A 20712-nucleotide genomic window follows, 5' to 3' on the forward strand; every position below is an offset into this window, starting at 1 on the left:
AGAGAGCTTCATAATGTGGTACTTTAACCTGTTGCGCCACCAGGGAGAACCCTCCCCTGTATACTCTTATCAAAACACCTGTCACTCTGCCTTGGACTTCTTACTCAACCGTGAGAGCAAAGGCAACCCCTCATTTGTCCTTTTCCTCATGCCTACCATGGGGCTTGGCACAAGAGTTGGCACTCAAGTATGTATGGAATCCATTGCTACCTGATTGTATTTTCAAGCTGGCCGATGCTAGTGGAGCACATGCTGTGTGCTTAGCACTTTCCTTAGCACAACAGAGGACCCCAAAACCTGAGATGCAACAGTCTCTGTTGCTGCAGAGGTTAATGTATCATTGGGAAACAAGATGTGTGCACAGGAATGTCTCAGGCAGTGCAGGTCTGACGACGTGGGATTTTCCCATTGAGTGCATTTGCTGCCTTAAATAGAAGCAGAGGCAGCTGGGAAGATACAGCAGATGGGCAGCCCTTGAAGCAGCAAGCGGAGGGGCAGGAGTTCTGGATTTTGTCCCGGCCTCAGCCACACCTGCTGTGTGACCCGGTCACCTCACTCCCATGTGGGCTCATCTCCCCGTAAGCAAAATGAACTTGAACTAGGGCAGTGGTTCTCAGCCTTGGCTGCACAGTGGATCTAGAAATAAGTGATGATGGTCTGGGTAGGGGCCAGGCATTGATATTTGTCAGAATCTCCCCTGATGATTTTTTATCAGCTTTAAGATATAAAACACAAACCATGCATTTTGCCAATTTCAATTGCCTGGTTCAGTAGTTATTCGTACTTTTACCAAGCTGTGCAATCATCACTATCAACCAACTTTGAATATGTTCGAGTTCCAACACCCATAACAGCCCTCCCGATTTCCACCTGTCCACCGCATGCCTAGTACTCAATAATCTTTCGAAAGTCTGTTCCAGATTTGCCTTTTCTGGACAATTCATAAAAAAGAATAATACAATACATGGCCTTTTGAGTCTGACTTCTTTAGTATCGTGTTCAGGCATGGAATGAATCGATATTTAATTCCCTGTTACGGCTGAATAATATTGTATGGGTGTGCCCATTCATCAGGTGGTGGGCATGGGGTTGTTTCTACTTTTTGGCTATGTGAATATTCCTCTGTGAACATTCACATGTGTTTTCCTTTCTCTTGGGCACCTATCAAGGAAGAGGTCATAGAGTAACTTTTTTGAGCAACTGCCAGACTTTTCCAAGCACTTGCTACATTTTTAATTCCAGCCATGTATTGTGGGTTCCCCTGAGATTTTAATATTCATCGAGGGTTTAAAATCACCCACCTGGAGAATGTCTGAGGGACTCCATTTCTGTCTTATGCAGGCTAGAGCCCCAGGGCTGTTCCCCAAAGCCCTGGTCCCCCAGAACTTGCCTGAGCTGCAGTGTCAGACCCACTCCTGTGAGCACCTGCTTGCTCCAGGCCTTGATTTTGAGAAAAAGTGCTGCAAATTCTGTGCTCCAGTGCCAGACCCTCCCCCATCTTGCCGGAGACTGGTCACAGTCCTGACGGTGGATTCCAGAGGATTGTTCTAAATAATTAGATGGTTATTTTAATAATGATTATAATTATGATAATATCATTAATGATAATGTTATAATGACTGTAATGTTGTTCTGAATAACTACACATGATTCAGTATGCAACACATTTTGATTGAGCATCATGTATTCGGGGTCCCAGGGTCAAGGAAGGGAGAGGTTCTGGTCGGGAGTGGGTGTGGGATGAGACCAGACTGGGAGAGACCCCAGCCGCACCACCTCTAGAGTTGAGCGCACCCCAATAGAGCCAGTGATCCCCTGGGCACAGGCCCTATAGGAAAATTAATTTCTCTGGACTTGGAGGGAGAAAGCCAAGGCAAGGAAAAACAGATCTGCTTCAACTTCTCACTGAGTCTACTAACGGACATGTTAGGCTTCTGTTAAGCCCCAGCGCAAATGAAGCCACAGCAGCTTCCTTGAAGGATCACGATAGAAGTTCAGGGTTGAAATGCCTCGTACTCTGTGGGGCACGTAGCTAACCCCTCTCCCACATCAGATTTGTTTTCAACTGTCAGTCCATGGAAGAGGAGCAGAAGGCCCAGGCCCTGCCTCCATCACTCACTGAACTGGCTTTTCAGAACACCTTGAACCTGGCTAATGACCCTGGAGGCTGGTGTCCGCTGCAAGTAATTGTGTAGGCTTGACCTTCTCTGCTCTGTTCTCCGTAAACTTAATGGGCACCATCTACGCCCTAGTCACCATGAACGGTGCCTGCAAGAGTTCTGCCGGGAAAGGCACATGTGGCTTGAGTAATGTTTACGCTATCGGGCCTGCAGCCGCATGGAACCCTGTGGGTTAGATTCTCCAGGGTGGTCATCTAAGTCAATGGGCTCAGAAAACTCTCAGTCTGCTGCAGTCCTGCTTGGCAACCTGTGAGAAGGGGTTGCTAAGAGGCTTGGCAGCCTCTTCAAGAGCCCCTTTCCCTAATAAGACTCAGGAAGGTGTTTCTTTTCTTCCCATTTTTTTTTTCTCAGTTTTCCCCTTTAGTAACTGTAATGTAAAAGTCACACCTGCATATTTCACTTGACAGGTTTAGTAAATGCAATGAATATATATATATATACATGTGTGTATATACATATATTCTTATTTAATTCTTCACTCTAGGTTTCCTTGAAATGAGAAACCACACTTCACTTAGAAAGACAAATATATATGCTATCACTACTCCCTTCCAAGTCTGTAGCAGACATCACTAATCAATCACAGCACTTTCCTTCTGAGCTGGGCACAGCCTCAGAATCCGTGTCAAGCTTGCCTTCCAAGCAAAGTGAGAATCAGTTGCAGCTGGCAAGGGGGATGTTGTCCATTTTCCAGTCCTCAGAAACTCTTACTCAAAGCAGCCTGAATGTCACCAGGTCTCTGCTACGAAGACTGTTTTCCCCTTGAGTGTTCATTCCCACACGCAGTGTAATCCATTTAAAGCTCAGTCATAGTTTTTCCTCCTCCAAGCAGTTCTCACTCCCTCCCCCTCCCATGATAGACCATTTACCTGGTCTTCCAGGCTTTAAAAAAACAAGTTTTTACCCCTCGCTGAGGTCCTCCCGTTTTCCAATCCTGTGTAGTGCCCCTTCCTATCGCTCTCTTCCCTCTAGTGCTTCTCTGACTCTGACTCGTCCCTGCTGCCTGCGCAGGTACAGAGCCTACCTAGACCTTTCGTGGCTGCAGCAGCGGAGGCATCCGTAAGCCTCCAGGCTTCCCAGCAAAAGGGAATTTGCTCTGCTGAGCTCTCAATTTTGTGCCTCCTGAGAACAGACTATTTCCAGTATCTCTGAGAGAGAGGTAAACAAAGCTGACAGGCTTTGGAGTCTAACCAGAGCTCCACGATTTCACTCATCTTTCCCACCCTCCTTCCTTCCCTCTCTTCCTCTTTCCTTTTAAACAACTCCACCTCTATAAAATGGGATACTTTATGCAAAATAGCTGGCAGTTCCTGAGACAAAATTAGTTTTAGAGAACTAGCTGGGGGACAGGATGAATCTCAGACCTGGAAATGCACCCAGAAAGTGCCTGACCATCCCCCCCATTCTAAAGCTGAGAATATTGAGGCAGAGAATGTCCAAGTTTCCACCACAAACTTGGGGGCGTCATTGAGGCTGGAAACCAGGTGTTTCACTACAACTACACTTCTTGTTGCCTCCATTATTGCTTCCATGGGTTGGTGGAGACCTTTAGTTGCTTCAGGTGTGTGTGTGCACGCACGGGTAACACACACACACACGCACGCACACGGTGAGTCCTGAAATAAGTCTTCTGGAAGTAATCAGTATGAACCAGAGACCTCGCCTCTGGGTCAAAGCTGCTTCTTCTGGAGTGTATCCTGCTTCTGCTGCAAAAGCTGCTGCCACACCCCTTATTTCCTGAACCCCAAGCTCCAGGCCTGCAAGCCCTGCCCAAGCCACTTGAGGAATATCCCTGGGCTGCTCGCATTCCCGAGCCCCTGAGCTGTTCCGGCCCCTCCCTGTCACTGTCTCTTAACAAGCACACTCTAGTCTCACCCCCATACCTGCCTGTCCTCTCTGCAACACTCAACAAGAACTTACTTTCTAAATTGAAATTCCGATCTAGTTACACCCTTGCTTAAACCCTTCCATGGCGCCTTGCTGCCCTCAAGATAACTGGCACACTTAACCCTTTATGATCAGTAACAGCTTGTTGTCTTTGCCTCTTTTTTTTTTTTTTAAGATTTATTTATTTGCACATACAGAACTGGGGTACAGGCCAGAGGCTCAGGGGCAGTGAGAGGCTTCACCAGAGACAGAGTGGGGAATAGAACAGGCAGATCGACCAAATACACTGCTGAGGGGAGCAGCGGGCTGGTCAGGAGAGGTCTGCTGCGCCATGTGGTCACCTCCGGGGCAGGCGGGAATCGAACTCATGCGAAGCGGCTTTAGATTCTCAGTGCTGTGCTTTAACCCGCTGCACCACCAGGGAGGGCCTGTCTTGGCCTCTTACCCTGCTCCTCATGGTGACTTCGCCCTGACCCCCTGACCTCCAGACACCTGCTCTCACTACTGTCATGCCTCAGCTCAGCCTATCCCATAGACCTAATAGAACAGCCATGGCTATCGTTTCATTTGAAAGAAATTTCACAAAACAAAAAACAATCAGAAAGATAACACACCTTAACTAACTGGGAACATGCAGATTATAAAGGACGAAACTCAACTATATCAAGGGAAAATAAATGAATAAAAATGTCAGAATTTACTGGACCTTTAAAAACTTCAGTGCTGGCATGGGTGACTTGGTGATGGGAAACCCACAGGGATTACAATTGAGATGAAAAAATATATATACAAAATGATGTAAAAATAAACTGTTATACTATATAAAAAAAACAACAACAGTGCTGAAACTGGACTATGGTGATGGCACATAGGTGATTTGGTGATGGGAAACCCAAGAGGATTACAGCTGAGATGGAAAAATGCACAGAATGATGTAGAAATAAACTATTATATATTTTTTAAAAAATACTCTTTAAAACATAACCAAGAAAAACCAAAAAAACCTCAGTGCTGAACCAGCTTCGGGTGCTCAAGGGATAACAGTGTGTTGTTTCTTTATCCATCTACCTTTAACCTCTCCTTGTCTTCTCTCCCTTTGTGCACTGGGTCTCATCTCACAGAGGCTTCCTCTTGGTTTCCAGGGGAGATGATCACAGCAGGCTCAACTTTCATGATCCCTATAGCTCTAGCTACGTTATTCATTAGATAACACCAACCCAGTTCACTGGGCCCATGATACCTTTAAGGGCTCGCCAAAATGTTTTAATTTCCTTAATATCAAAAGAAACAACCATTTTCTTTTTTTAATCGAAGAAAAAATGTTATGAATATATTCAGTTTTATACAAACACAGTCATAAAGTAGAATTTTTAATGAATTTTTTATAGGGAGATGAAGGGCCTATGAAAGTCACAAGAAGGCCCTGGTTGGTGCTCAAAAAAAAAAAGGGAAGAAATCTTTTCTCTGTGTTTCCATGTATTAACCCTTAGGGATAACTCTGATTGCCCCTGATTGGATTCTAACCCAAAACAAATCCCTTTGCCTAGAAGGCTGGAGAACTCACTTCTCAGAGCCAGCCCTTGGGGACCGGATACAAGGGGTAGGGGGCTTGGCAATACCAACCTTACACATGCGGACTGGGAGGGATTTCCTGTAAGAAAGATGATTTTATGCCAAGTTTGTCCTCCAAAACATGATTATCTCCCCCCAAGTATTGCCTCCCCAATACCTTCATCTTCTCCAGAGAACTATTTGCTTCCACTGCCATGCTCTAGTGTGGTGTGACTGATTATATCAGTTTCCTATGCTGGGGTGTGAACTCTTGAAGGCAGAATGAAGGAAAAGGCAGCAAAATTTTTCTATAGGTATGAGTATAAAGAGAATTTAGATGTACAGCAGAGTGTGATCTGGGTGCTAAAGCCTGGAAGTCTTCCTGGAGGAAGGGGTATCTTAAGGAGGTTGAGGAATGAGGAAAAGCAGAAATAGGTGATAGGCACCAGGATAGGGAGAAGTTAGGGTGCAGAGAAGGAAGTAGCCAGAGATGAACTGAAAGGAGAATGGGAAAATATCACAGGGAAATGAGTGACACACAGAGGAATTAGGGTTTTATACCCTAATCCCAAACTCTTCTTGGCCTATGGTGGGAAGGAGGAGAATAGAAGGCCTGAAATTGAATATGAAATGTAGCATCTTAGTGTCTCTGCAGGGAAGTTTGGTGGTTTTTAGATTTCCAAAGGAGTCTCTATCTTAAAATGGTTAATAACCGGTAGTAATGGAGCTCCTTGAGGATGGAGTGCTGTGCTCTGGAATGTAATAGAACATGCTCTGGCTTCTGCTTTGGGGAGGATTGGCCGGAGGAGACAGTGAGGCAGAGAGAAGTCTGTCAAGTCTGCTTCAGGAGTCTAAGTGGGAGAAGACATGCCTTCCAATAGGGGGATATTGGTAAAGGAAGAGAGAGGAGCAATTAGAATCTAAAGATACAGCAGCCACGTTAACTGGCCTTGTCTGCTGATGGAGCGATGGAGAGGATGAGAGAGCAATTTCAAGACTTCATAGTGGTGTAGTCTTGTCATAGGATGGTTAACAAATTCTTTTTTATAATTGTTTTTGATGATACTTCTCCCACTTAGAGAACAAATTGTTTTAACTAATTACTTTTTGAGGTGATTTGATTGCAAAGTTAAGACATGCTTTAGGTTTGAAAGAGACATGACGCATTCAAATGTCAGCTCTTTCTCTGCATGCCCTCTGCCCTGTGTGCTAGGTGCAGTCACTCCGAGCGTCTGTTTTTAGTGCTTAGCGAACACCTTTTAGAGTGTACACGGAAATATCAAGGCACTTGCTCTTCTAAATCCTGACTTTGACACCCTCCACAGCTACCCGCTCCCTTCCCCAGGGCTCAGCAGTGTGGACCGGCTGCCTTTTGGCATCGAGGAGAATGGGGGTACGCCCTTCACCACCAAAGTTCCAGGAAGGCACCACCACCACCACCAGCAGCACCAGCACCACCCAAGCTACGGCCTCTCGCTGACCCTGGAGAACAAGGAGGGCCCTTCTCGGTCCCCCAACTCTATCAGTAAATCCCTTACAAGTGAGTAGGGGTGGAGGGACAGAGGCGGGAGAGGTAGGGAGAGCGATGCTGGATGCTGCAGGGCTTGGGGGGCTTCCTGCATCCTCAGGCCAGACCCCTGCTGTGCTAGTGGTGGGGGAAGGGCGGGCAAGAACAGGCAAGAACTGTGTGCATTAAGGAGGGAGCAATTTAGTGATTATGGCTTAGCAGTGAACTCTGATTTCATTACAAGGCAGCAATTCTCTCTCCACCTCATTTCTTAGCAACTCCCTGCTGCCACAGTGCCCAGCAGATTCTCAAGCAATGGGGAAGAGATAAGAGGGGTTGAGTGGCTGGAATCTGCTTTCCTCATTCCAGGAAAACCCACTCTGTCCTTTTCTGACTCCCCTCTTCTAACACTAGGTGAGACCAGCTAGATCCAATGCCCATTACAGGTCCTGGTGAGGGAAGCTGTGGAAATGGCCACTGAGCAACCAGAAGCAGGTTTAGCGATTCGACAGGGTGACCTGTATCTGTTCAAATTAATTTAAAATGTGGGCTTGGATTTTGCATGTCTGCTGTTTGATTCTGGCAGAGATTACTTTTATTCTATTTTACCAAAGAACTGATCTGTAACACACTGGGGCTAAGGAGCTGGTTCTTTACCACTCATAGTTTGCAAACACCCTGAGGTAGGTCAGAGTCAAGAGACTTTGTCTTTAGGGGTCATGGTTGAGCCAAGCCCCTCTGGGATCCTTGATTTTCAGTGTAATGGGGTGGTAGGCCAGGGTGCATCCAGGTGATGGTTCTAGAAGCTTCTAGCTCTGACATTTCATGAGTCTGTGAGCTGGTGAGGAGGATGAGCCATAGACACTTCACCTTTAGATCACGGGAAGCAACTTTGGGTCCACGGAGCCACAATGGGAGCTCATCATCTCCTGGTGTGGAGAATCAGAAGTCTCTCCCCTCCTCACATTTACTCTGCATTTGACCCAGGCCCTTCCACATCTCGATGTGGCCGGCAGCCATGACAGCCCTGAAGGGCCCCTCCTGCACCTGCCAAAGCAGAGCTCTCCCCAGCTAGGTCCACCCACATGCATGGACATCCTCCAGGGGTTCATCTCTGTCCTGGGTGCCTGTCCAGGCCGCACACTGACCTCCCCAGCTGGCATCTGCCCAGGTCTCAGCCTTCCCCTCACACTTCCCTACACTCTGCCCACATGGTACTACCCTCCTCTCGGCAAATAGTGCTGTGGCCCAGCTCTGTTCTTCGCACCTGCCATTCCTTTTGTCTGGAATGCTTTTCTCCACCCTAGGGAGCCCTGACACACATGGGGGAGAGCTTGGTCTGGAAGCCTTGACCTTAGGTGTCATCATGCATCATTATCTGGTGCATATCAAGGGATTCAAGCTGCCAGAGGAAGAGGCGGGCGGGCAGGAGGGTGTGGAGGCCGGCTCTGCAAGTGTCTTTTATCACCCATATCTGCCCTTCACCCTTTCTCTGTTCACCAACACCCCTCCCCCCTGGCCCCGCCACTTGTAGAACTGAGTCCGGGACCACCTGCCCTATTCAGCGAAGCTGCTGCCCATCTCAAGAAGCTGGAACTGGACACCGTGAAGGCTGCTGGACCCTGGCCCACTCTGCACATCAACATAAATAAGGTGGGAGGTGGCAGTGGAGCATGTCCCCGGGGCTCTCAGCCAGCTCTGATTACCGCCCTGGACTGCTCCTCTGCCTTGCGCTTGTGTCTTGGAGGGATTGTGCTCACTCCTTGCTGACCTTGCTCAGTGTGTCTCTTAGGAGCAGAAATTCACTAACGTTCTCTTTGGGTGAATGACAGCCTGGGCGCTGCTCTTGTGCGTCAATCTTACTGTGGATGCTTCTTATAAAGCACCGACTCCATCCTGAGGCCCCGTCTCAGGGCCTCACCAAAATTTGATCATTCTTCCAGGTGTCCATCACACTGGAGCTTATAGCTCCAATGTATGAGTTTGGGGAGTACACCATTGGGTTCCTTCACCCCATGTCTCTCACTTGCAGTGTCTGGCACAGTGACTGTTTACTGATGGATGGAAAAGAAGTATTAAGGTGGGAGAGGGGTAGACAGGGCAGACAGCCAAGCTCGCTTTAGGCTCAACCTATTAATGGGATTTTATCTGATAACCATAGAGTTCTGGTGTTGGGTTTGATCTATCACTCGGTTTAACCTTCTGAGCATCTGAGAGCAGAGGAAAGGAAACGATTTTCTCAAAGTCACACAGCAGGGCCTGGATCCCTGGCCCTGATGACCAGGCCAGTGTTCTTTGCTTCTTTACTTTCTGCCCCAGCGTTGCTCAGCTTTGGTACTTGTGACACTTGAGGCTGACAATTCTGTGTGTATGTTTAGGGGGTGGGTGGGGGAATTGTGCACCGTAGGGGTGTTTTGCAGCAACCCCAGCCTCTACCCACTGGGTGACACTAGCAACCTGCCATCTAGGTGCAACAGTCAAAACTGTCTCCAGGCAGTGCCAATTGTCCCCAAGGCAAAGTCCCCAGTTGAGAACTGCTGCACACATATCTTAATTTTTTAAATCCTCAAAGGAAAAGAATAGTCCTCTTACTCATGGTCATTGCTTTCACTTCAATGTTTAGCTTTCTCCTTGATCCTGGAATGGGAAGAAGTTAGAAGATCTGTGCGTGGAAGTCTCTTCCACTTACCTGTGCAGTAGCCTGGGAAGGTGACCGTCTGCCTGAACTGCTCATCCTCCCACAGTTCTCTGACCCACAGCACAGTTCTAGAACGTCTCAGAAGAGCACCCTTTTTGCATTAACTCCTACACACCTCCCAACCCCTTAGCAGTGTAGCCTAAAGCCTCTTTGATCAATAAGGGACCCCAACTTCCATGCTTTCCCACCCACTTTTTCTGCTACCCCGCCCTCCTGCAGATGGCATTATATTCATTCAGTCAACGATTCTTCATTGAGAGGGTCTGTGGTAGGTTCTGGGGAGTCACCCCATACATCATGGCGCCCTGGATCAGTCTTCTTTCTCTTAGCCTCATGCTGTTCAACTTTCCTTCTGCAAGACACACAGTATGTGCTTCTGACTGGGGGCTTACCTGATGTTTGACAAAATTTTGAAATCTATTTCAAGGAAGCAGCATATAACAGCAGAGAACTCACAAACCATATAATTTGTGCTTGCCATGAATATTAATGGGGCATCAGCAATAGGAGTTGGTTCAAGGTCAAAGCGCAGGTAGAACAGCTGTGGGTTTTGAGCATCTCCCTGAAGCTCCAGCTCTCCTGCCCCTCCTTTCTTTCCACTTAAAGAAATGCATCAGTATGTAAGTAGGCTACAGTGATGTCACATAACCTTGACGTTGCCCTAACATATAAGCAAAGCATATTACTTCACATTAGGGAATGTTTGTCATTAATAAAATATTCCTTGCAGCCGTCTCACACTTCCCTGATACCACAACTGGGAACCTATGGTTTCAGTGACCCTTTTCTAGCCTCGAGAATTGAGAATCATCTGATTCTTCTAAGGGTAGATAAGTTCCTTTTCTTGATGTAGTGGTGAAAATAAATGCTCATTGCCTGATTCCAAAGCTGTGCCCAACATTACCACAGGGATTTAAATCTCCTCAGATTTCAAATGTGTAAACAACGTATAAACAATTTAAAAATGCATCTGATCATTTCTTTATCCTCAAATGGCATCCCCAAACAGATGGACTATTTCCAACCACAATAATATTAAAGGCCTATTGTCATTCATTTGTAGCTTTGAAAATCTGCATTCCCATATTGAATGATAAAGCATCTTTGCACAATTCAAATGGAACATTAAAAAAAAATGTGTGTGAAAGAGAAAAGGCACAATATTCTTAGAGTCACTTTTTGGGCTGAAACTGGGGTCTGGTTGTAATCTAAATGTCTGTCTCCCATAAAAGATTCTTTTTATGCAAACACATTCACATAATAACACTGAGATTTTCCGAAATCTGTATTGGAGTTCACCTGAGCCAATTTGTAGAGAAGAACATTAGCTTTTCCTTTGTCCACATTCTACAGGAAAGCCTGACTATTAGACCAAAAAGCAGTTTGGAATTATTAGATTCAAAGGGAAAATCAAGGCCATATTCTCATTCTTTTTCTATCGCAGCATTCAGGTTTTGAGTAGTTCTTCAGTTGCTCCTCTCAGTTTAACTCGCGGCCCTTAGCTGTTGTCAAAGACCTCAGCTGGGCTTTCAAACCAGTTTAATTCTTGTTTACCCCAGTGTAACATTCCCCCCCCCAAATGTTATGTAATTTAAAAATTAACTCTTCATACATCAGTGAAAATACCCACTACAGAGACATAATTTATCCTCAGTTTATACTGTAAACCTCTCAAAATAAATAGGTTGCTATTTGCTTTGAGGCTTATGCTAAATCTTAGTAGAATGATTCCACTTAAATGAGTCGGTTTTCTTTATATCCAACTTGATGGCTTTGGATCCTTAGTGTCCTCAGATGTCAGGTTCTTTTTTAGTTACACTTTTCTTTTTAACCAAAGAACTCAATATGATTCTTATTGACGATTATAATAATCTTATAAAGAATGAAAGAGACTCAGAGAAGTGAAGCACCGTGCAGTAAAGGAGGCAGTAAAATCAGAGTCAAGGACTCTAGCTGTTGTGTCCCCTGGCCTTGGGTGTGAGTCTGGGCTCTTCCTGTGTGACCCTGGGCAAGTAGCTTACCATCTCTGTGCTTTGTTGTTTTCATCTATAAAATGGGGGTAGGGATAGTATCTACCTCCTCTGGGGGGTTAAAATAGATGACTCAGTGAGATATGCATAGGAATGCTTAGCCAGCAACTGGCCCATAATAACTTTTCACTAAGTGTTTTCCTCTTCAACACCACCAGCATCATTGTCATCATGCTCATTAGGGTTTTTTAAATGGCGCTGGCAAAGGGAGGCGCTCAGATTTAAATCCAGGCCTCAGTCTGCTTTTCTTGCTGTGACATGAAATTGCTGAGTTCTGCGTGTTCTACCAAACACTCTGCTGTGTGTTTGGATGTCCCGCTGGGAAACGCTATTCTAATCCCTCTTTTCTTTATTAAGTGATGTTAACCAGCCAATTGCCCTATGCTTCCTCCAGGGCTTTCATAAAACTCCTGCTTTGTGTACCAAGGTGCTCCATAGAATTTTTTAATTAGGGAATGAGATTAACTTTGGGACCTGCAGAATTTGCAGCCTTTAGGATATTTTATTCTTGCCCTGGTGCTTTGTGACTGACATGACAGCCTATGTCCTGACATCATGAGCAACCCCCTGGTCTGATATCTTTCTGGTTAAATAGTTACATCATGCAATAATAACTATATACCATTATAATTTTCTTAAGGAGATACTTATTGAGCATCTGTTATGTCCCAAGCACCATATTAGCACTGGAATTGGCAATGACCACAATGGGCTTGGTTAACAATAAGACATAATTTCACAGAGTGTGGTGTGTGTCCCATCAGAGATGATTTTAGGGTATATCCATGGATGAGTGGGATAGGCTTTTTTTTTTAAGTTATATAATTATCAAGCTTTGTATTAGAATAAATATAATAGTCACCAAACCTATGACTTCAAAGATATGATTACTTAGGGCATGCTTAAAATAGTGAGTCACAAGGTAATCCACCTTAACTGGATCCTGTGAAGTATTGGTAGGTGTTCACTTGGGAAATGGCAAAAAGGAGCGATGGAAGCACAAAATTCCTGAGTCTGAGACACTGTCATGAGGTCACATAGATAGAAATTGTTCATTCAGAGTCACAGCCTTCAGCAAGATTTGCGGTGAAGATTTATGATTTATGGTGGTCTCACACTCTTTTCCTCCACTCAACAAGCCCCTGAACAGAATCATTGTATGTGAGAGGTGGCATTGTGGGAGCACAACACAGCAAGGGGGTGTAGACCTAAGGGCTGGAGGCCTGGCTCTGCCCTCCCCCGCAGCCCTGGCTGCAGGACTCGGGAGGAGCCCCCCCGCACTCCGCCTTCTGGTCCAGGGGCTTCCTCATATGTCTTCTCCTCACTTTCCAAGAGGATGAGAGGATACTTGTGAGTCCTTTGCAAATAGTAAAAGTCCTGTCCGTGGTGCAGATTTAGTGATACACTTGTCTGAAGGGGGACTATTGGGGAGGGATAGGATTGCAGTTGTGATTGTGGGGAAAGGTTAAGGTAGGTGTTTTCTTTTGTCTTTGCTTGCCATCTCTTGCACGTACTTTGGCTCTTGCAGGCTGAAGAGAAGAAAGTTTCGGAGAAGACTCTTCAGACCCCACTCTTGCCGTCCCCAGTGGCTGAGCATGTGAAATGCAACATTTTGAAAGCCCAGTTGGAGAATGCTTCCCGAGTGAGCGCCCAGGTGGGTGGGGTGGAGCATTCCTGGGGGTTCAGGTCATGAGTTCCTCCCTGCCAGTGTGGAGAGGCCCTCCAGCCCCAAGATGTTGCCAGCCAGGGTCCTGCCAGGAGACTGGAGCCACACCTGTTTGCATGAACAGAGACCTCCACATTAAGAATTACCAGCTGGTGTGACCAGTATGAAGTGACCAAAAAGACAGAAAGAGAACTCTAAGCCAATGGACCCCAAGAGTTCAATGTACAGTCCCCACCCTGAAATCCAGTAAGGACTTGGGGGCTTATGTATTTGCATTTCTGATGGGACCAACTTGAGGGGCAGTTCTCCGAAGCCCAGCCCCTTAGGGAGCACTTATGGTCCCTGCACCTGAGGGAACAAAGATGCTATAAATGTTAAATGTGTGAACTTGGAAAAGGAGTCCAGAGAGACCGCTGATTTCTGAGGAAGAGCACTGTGACCTGACCCAATGCCTCTGAGCTTGGAGGACAGATCCCACAGGGCTTAGTCTCAGCTTAGTCTCTACCCCATGCTGGGTGCCTGGTGTCTGAGGAGCTGGATGGGCAAAGGGTGGAAACTGCAAGCTGGATTCAGGGGCTGCTCCAGGAGGAACAGCTGCTGCGAGAAGTGAAGAAGCCAGGCCGGGTGACTCACAGAAGCAGGAAGCAGACAAGAAGGAGCAACTCCCTCCCCACTAACCTCCCCTATGGACAGATCTTGTCAAGGAGCCAGCTGGCAAAGCAGAAATGAGATGAGAGATGATGCTTTAATAATTTCCATAAATTCCCACTTGCTTTCACAGCAGCTACCACTGGTTGATCATGATACACTTTAACTCTCAGGCAGCCTCAGAATCTTTTGCTAGGGTGGTTTTTCAAGGAGATACCACCAGCACATCAAAGTTGACACTGAAATTGAAACGTAGTTGCCATCACTCCCTTGGAAACATTATATAAAAAGTGTCCTCTGCCCATGATTTCATTAGAAAGGCATGTAACTACCCTCTTCATTCTTTTTGAACCTAACAGCTCTGCCTAGGTTGCCAAGAATAAAGTAAACACTTCGTAATCTTTTATATTATTGTTTCTGTTTATGACTGTAGCGATCTGAAGAACTCAGGCCCTTCCAAAATATACTGATTGGTGAGAGAAAGCTTACATTTCTTCCCTTTTGGCATTGTGATCTATGAACATCAAGCCATGAGGTAGAAAAGACAAGCTTTAGGGCCAGATAGTCTGGGTTTGACTTGTGATCTCCATTTACCAGCCATGTCCTCGTCAGCTTCTTCATCTCCCTGAGTATAATTCCCTCATGTATGTGTACAAGAAGGATGACATCCACCACCGTGGGTGGCCTTAGAGATTAGGCAGTAGGGTCTGTGTAAAGCCCCAGTCACAGCACATGATGTGACTGTGGTGATAGTGATATCATGTTCACAGATGTGATGTGATCACAGTGTTGGGGGCACAGGTGGGTAGTTGATGAGTGTGCTGAACCGTGGCAGTGGTTACTACAGAAGAGCAGCTTCTCCTCACACACCCAGTTTTATCAGTCGCTACCACCCTTCTCTTTGTTGATTCTGCCTTCATTGTTATAGCGTGCGCTATTTACTATGCTGCCACAGAACAAAGCCAGCATGCATTTCTCTAGTTATCTGTGCTGGAAAGTTCTGTCATGTCCCTGTGGCCCCATGGTACATGTATCATCTTGGGAGCACCCCCAAGTTTCTGGGCCACTGAAGGAATGCAAGGAGAGAGAAACACTTCACTTTGTAAAACATAGGGAAGAGATGAGATATAGGCAACAGAAAATGAAAATGTCCTGGTTGAACAGACATAGTGCGCAGGTACAAAGGCAGGATAGGAGAAGTGAGGCAAGTGTGATGTTGCCATGGCACAGCAGAGTTTCCCAGATGTTAGGAGCAGCAGTAGCCCCTGAGAATGCTCCTGGGTCACTGTAGAAGTGCTGCACACTGATGTCCTATCACCTGTGCGTTAGCACCGTAGAGGCTCTGAGAAGTTCTGCAGGAAGCCAGCCGGATTCCTTTGTTTCACGCCTACTTGGCCACAGGCCCTTTGTAAAGTGACTCCCACCACCATCTGCAGGCCTTGTTCACGGGAACACAGGGACATGCTCGGAGAAGCCCTGTTTAGAGTGTTGTGAGTGATGGTGATGGAGGATAGAGGGGCAGTGATCACATCGCACTTCGAAGGGTTTAAGGGTTCATTCCCAGTCGGCACCAGGGAAGAATAAGGATGTAAAGGAAGGAAGCAGAGGTCAGGCTGGACAAAGGGGTTATCTGTTGCTGGCTCTAAAACAGGTTTTGGCCAGGAAGCAGGGCGGAATCTCCACATAGGCCCCCCTGGCGACCTGGAGAGCTTAGCTCAGAGTATATCAGCCAAGCTCTGTCCATTGTGATGAGTATGTGAGAACTGAGTCTGCTGCCTCTGTCGTTGGCCTCCAGGCTGGCTGAGTGGGTGTCTATTTCTCCCCCACCATTCTTTGTCAGACTCACCAGGGAGGAGGATGAGGCTCCTCTCAAAATCCTATTATGTAATTCCTGCCAGCCTGGTAACAGTGAGATGAACGGACAGATTCAGGATTCCTTTGTAATCTGTGCCATGTGAGCGTAGAGCTGATTATTATTCCTGATCTAAAATGTGAAGGAGGAGGGGGGATTAAAGTATGGGTTTGACTTTTCCCACACCATCCCTTTCTCATTCAAGCACGGGCTGGCATGTGGCAGGTGCTCAGTAAAAGTATGAATGCAAGAATAGACTGTGTCTGAATGATTAAGTCTTGAGCCCCATGATGGGAATGACTCAGGAAAACATTTTTTGTTAATTTATATAAATACCAGAGAGACTTGTTACTCACTGATGAACTACCTCTTTGAAAAGCCGCCTTCACATTTCTATACCCCTTTGAATGTCAGAGATGTGACATTTGTGGATGCCGAGACATTCAGTTTTGACAAGCCTGCCTGTTTTCTTCAACAGGTTGGAAAAGAAGAGTCAACGTTTGTAAATATCAATAAGAAATCCAGTCTTCAGGATACTAATGTAAGGTCTGTTGCTTCTTGTTTGAATGGGGAAACAATACTCTCTCACCAACATTCTCTCTGAAACATTGCTCATGAAGGCGTTTGTTAACAAGTCAGAGGAAAAGAAAACAGAGAATGTGTGCTTGAAGAGATAGAAGAAGTCTGGCTTAAATAACTTCCATTAGGTCTCAGAAATGCTATTTTTACTCAGTTTTACTCTTTACCTGCTGTACTAACAAATCACTGTGAGTTGTTTCTCAAGCATGTAGACCTGGTTCATCATTTTCACACTGAAGTCCTTGAAATGCTCAGGATGGGAGCAGACTCCTTCACAGAACATAGAAGTCCCTTCCACCTGGCCTCTGTTCCCTGTGCCAGCTCAGCTCTTCATTTGTTCCCTTGGTCCATTTGGGTGCCCCCCCATCCTGAATTCTTTATGGCACTAGAACTACTGGTGTCAATTAAAGCCCCCATACCACCACCACTTCAGACCCTGAGGAAAGCTTTCCACTCCTGATCCCACAGAGTAGAAACTCTTCTCCTCCGAGCCCAATTGAGGGACAGCCTTTAAGTCATGGCCACCCAATGCCATCTGGGTGGTTCACTAATGCTGGCGGGATCTCCTGAAAGTGCCGTTTCCTAAAATGTTGCCAGGGATAATTGCACTCATCTCTTGTTTAAAATGGAGACACTTGGGTCTGATTTTAGATCTTTCTGGTCCTTTGGGGGTAAGGGCAGTGGCTACGAAAGCCAGAATGTCAGCCAATACCTCAGGTGGTCCAGGAACCATTGCTCTGGGGAATTCTTATACTTGACACCAAAAATAAAACATTTCTTGATGTCACCTAATGATCCCCTATTTGTGTCCTTGGTGTCAGTTTGTCTTACTCCAGGGACACATAACCATTGGCCTCCTGGATGTTTAAAACCTTAATTCATGTGTTCCTCCCTCTACCCCACTATCTCTTCATCTGTTTTCTGGTCTTGGGTAATGGTGCTATTATTTGCCTGTTATTGAGGCCTGACCCCAGGAATTCTTGAACTTCTTCTACTTCACTCTTTATCTAATGGATCACTAGGTCCTGCCAATTTGACTTCCCTATTATCTCCCAATCCATCCTTTCCTCCTTGTCACAGTCATTGAAGCCCACTGGAGTCTTCCCCACCTCTTTTCTGGGAGGACTACCACTATCTGGTGTTTTTTATATATATAAGATTTATTTATTTATGCATCCAGAACTGAGGTACAGGCCAGAGGTACAGGGGTGCTGAGAGGCTTCACCAGAGACAGAGTGGGGAGCAGAACAGGCAGATCCACAAAGTACACTGCTGAGGGGAGCTGCGGGTGAGACAGGAGAGGTCTGCCTCGCCATGTGGGTCACCTCCAGGGCCAGGGATTGAACTCACACTGAAGTGGCTGTGGCTCACTTGCAATGCTGCATCCTAACCTCTTGCGCCACCAGGGAGGCCCCACTATCTGGTCTTCTAAGATGCCCTCACCCAGCATTCTCTTTGTTTTTCTAAGGACACTTGCAAAATGCAAGTCTGACACCACTACTTTTACCTAAAACCTCTAGTGATAGCCACTGCCTTCAGGGTACACTCTTCAGCCTGAGGACCCTGGAGACCTGCCCCCCCTGTGCTCCCCTCTTATCCTAATCCTTCACTCCTCTGCTGGTACCTCAACTGTCCATGCTTCTAGCACCTTGCTTTCTGTCAGCCTGTCAGCGCCCCACTGTCTCCTGCCTCAAATGTCGTCCCTCCCTCTGGTTAAGGGTAAGCTCCTTCTAGAAGCTTCCCAGAAAGCAATCATCTGCCCCAGAGACATTTTGTTCTTCCCCAGGGATAGTGAACTCTTGTAGGTTGTATTCTATGGACTCTGGGGCCCCAGCTTGAGGAAATCATCAACCTAGAAAGCAAGGCCATGATCCCTTATTTGTTCATTCATGTGTTTGGTCCACAAACATATATCAGCCTCTGGCCACATATGCCTGATCGTGTCACGCACTGAGAAAAAGGGAACATGAAGACCTTTGGGTGCTGGCTGACTTACCAGAGGTCCCTTGTGGAGAACCTCAATTTGTTTTTGATTCCTTTTGGTGCCAGAAGATACTTTATGGTTTTTGAAAGGAAATTAGTAACAACCACCGCAAAACTGTGTGAAAACTTGTCTTTCAAATCACCATTTTGGCTAGGAGTGAATTATCTGGATTATCTAGCATATTTCCTTGAGGAAATACAAAATGTAGCTAATGTTCACACACATATATGTGTATAATTAAGATATTTTAGAGCAAGTCTTAAAGGTCTATCTTTCATAGTAAATGCTCAGTTGTTCTCTGTCTTTAAATGTGTATTTTCTGTACTCTGTTTCAAATAACCTAGATCCCAGATTATTTGAATGTAGAAAGGGGTTATCTGCAGGTTTTTCCTCACTGATTTTATTAGCAAAGCCTGATTATGAAACAAACCCTGATATTAGGGGTAGTGGAGAAGGGAGGGAAAGTCTGTCCCAATTTTACTCAGCTTGCTTACTAGGTTTTCTTCTCTATGATTAGCTTTATGACTTTGAATTTTCAAATTATATTTATTAAATTTTTTCAACTACATAAACCTTTTCTTGTGTCTTGTTCTGTTTTGGGCTGTGTCTCTAGAAGTCCGATCCCCATACGTGTGGAAACTGCCCAGCCAGTGGTGGAAAAGCCAGAAATCAAGCCTCCCCGAGTGAGGAAGTTAACAAGACAATACAGTTTGTGAGTTCTGTACTGCAAGTGTTTTAATTATGACAACAAAATCAATGTTCGAGGTTTGATTGTACATGCTTCTAAGCTCGACGAATCACTCCGAAGGAATCATCTCTCGAATATGGGACAGTTTAAGTCATAATGGGACAAGACCTTTCTCCTTGGCAAAATTATATAGTGGGCAGAGATATTCACTATTGATTGCTGGAATCAAATTACTCCAAATTGTAGTGGTGTAAGGATTTATTAGCTCACAGTTTCTGTGGGTTGAGCACACAGGCAGGGCTTAGCTGGGGCATCCTTGTCAGAGTCTCCCGCTGGTTACATTCAAGGTGCTGCCTAGGGCTGACTTGTAGGCTCACTTGTGTGGCTTGGGGATGGAGGACTGATGGCCTTCGATCCCTGCTGGCTGTTGGCCGGGGATTGTCCTATTCTTAGTCACATGACCTCTCTAGTTTTCCCCATCCCAAGGATGGCGGTGTGCTAGTACCTGCTTCTGGAGGAGGCGGAGAGAGAATACTAGCAAGGCAGAAGTCACAGTCTCTTATAAGCAAGTCACACAGAAATGACATCCTACTTTGTCATATTCCATTCATTAGAAGCAAGTCACTAGTGCCAGCCCACACTCAAGAGGAGGGGACTATGCGGAGGCATGACACCAGAATGGGGCTACAGGGAGTCACGTCAGGAGCCGCCTCCGTGGCATATTAGCAAGATACTAGAGTGGTCTTTCAGCGGAACCAAAGCTCATCACTGAGCCATGAGACCCGCAGGAGGTGCCATATCCCCAGGTGGCCCAGACCTGCAAGGCTTTTCCAGTTCTGTTCAAATTAACAAGATTTTCTCAGTGGCCAGATGCACAGGGCATTTCTAGCCACCATAGGAGAAGAGCAGAATTGATTTTGACAACTCCCAGATGAGCATTCGTAAATTATTAAAAAAAAAAAAAGACATTGCAAATAATTATATTCTGAACACAGGTAAATGCGGCCTCCAGGTGGTGAAGCCGTCTGTAACAGTAGTATTGCTACTGTGCATTATGGCTAGTGACAGCTCCCGTTTCTTGACCTTGGCACCATGCCTGCTGCTTAACTCACAGAGCTGGTGGGGATCCTCCAGTGCCGTGGGGAGCACAGAGTTAGTGATGCTTCTTGCTGGGCCCTGCCTAGTTTAATGGCTGTAAGCTCTGGGGAAAAGGACTCTTTGAACCTCTCTCTCCTCATCTATAAAGTGGTGATATAACTTATGAGGAATTCTGTGAAGACTAACATGAGATAATATGGAAAACCCGTCACAGAAGATCTGGCTACAGGATGAGTTCTTTTTCCTTCCTTTCCTCTCAAGCTTCTGAGACAAGGTCAAGTTTGAGGGGTGCCACCATCCAAAGTCTACATGAGGTAGCATAACTCCCAGCGGAATGAGCAGCC

General features: G+C 46.1%; 1 protein-coding gene across 1 annotated transcript in view; it reads left to right on the forward strand.

The window, feature by feature from the left end:
• EPB41L4B (erythrocyte membrane protein band 4.1 like 4B) overlaps nucleotides 1-20712 on the forward strand; it is a gene marked incomplete at its 5' end in the record, with an annotated part of 122714 nt that overhangs the window by 79319 nt on the left and 22683 nt on the right. The window contains 5 exons of the mRNA XM_004677958.2: nucleotides 6944-7158; nucleotides 8660-8778; nucleotides 13382-13507; nucleotides 16498-16565; nucleotides 19196-19294. Of these exons, the coding sequence (XP_004678015.1) occupies nucleotides 6944-7158; nucleotides 8660-8778; nucleotides 13382-13507; nucleotides 16498-16565; nucleotides 19196-19294 (627 nt within the window). The remainder of the gene's footprint in view (nucleotides 1-6943; nucleotides 7159-8659; nucleotides 8779-13381; nucleotides 13508-16497; nucleotides 16566-19195; nucleotides 19295-20712) is intronic.

The sequence above is a fragment of the Condylura cristata genome, unplaced genomic scaffold (genome assembly GCF_000260355.1).
Source record: "Condylura cristata isolate star-nosed mole 26May11 unplaced genomic scaffold, ConCri1.0 scaffold00006, whole genome shotgun sequence".
Classification (NCBI taxonomy): Eukaryota; Metazoa; Chordata; class Mammalia; order Eulipotyphla; family Talpidae; genus Condylura; species Condylura cristata.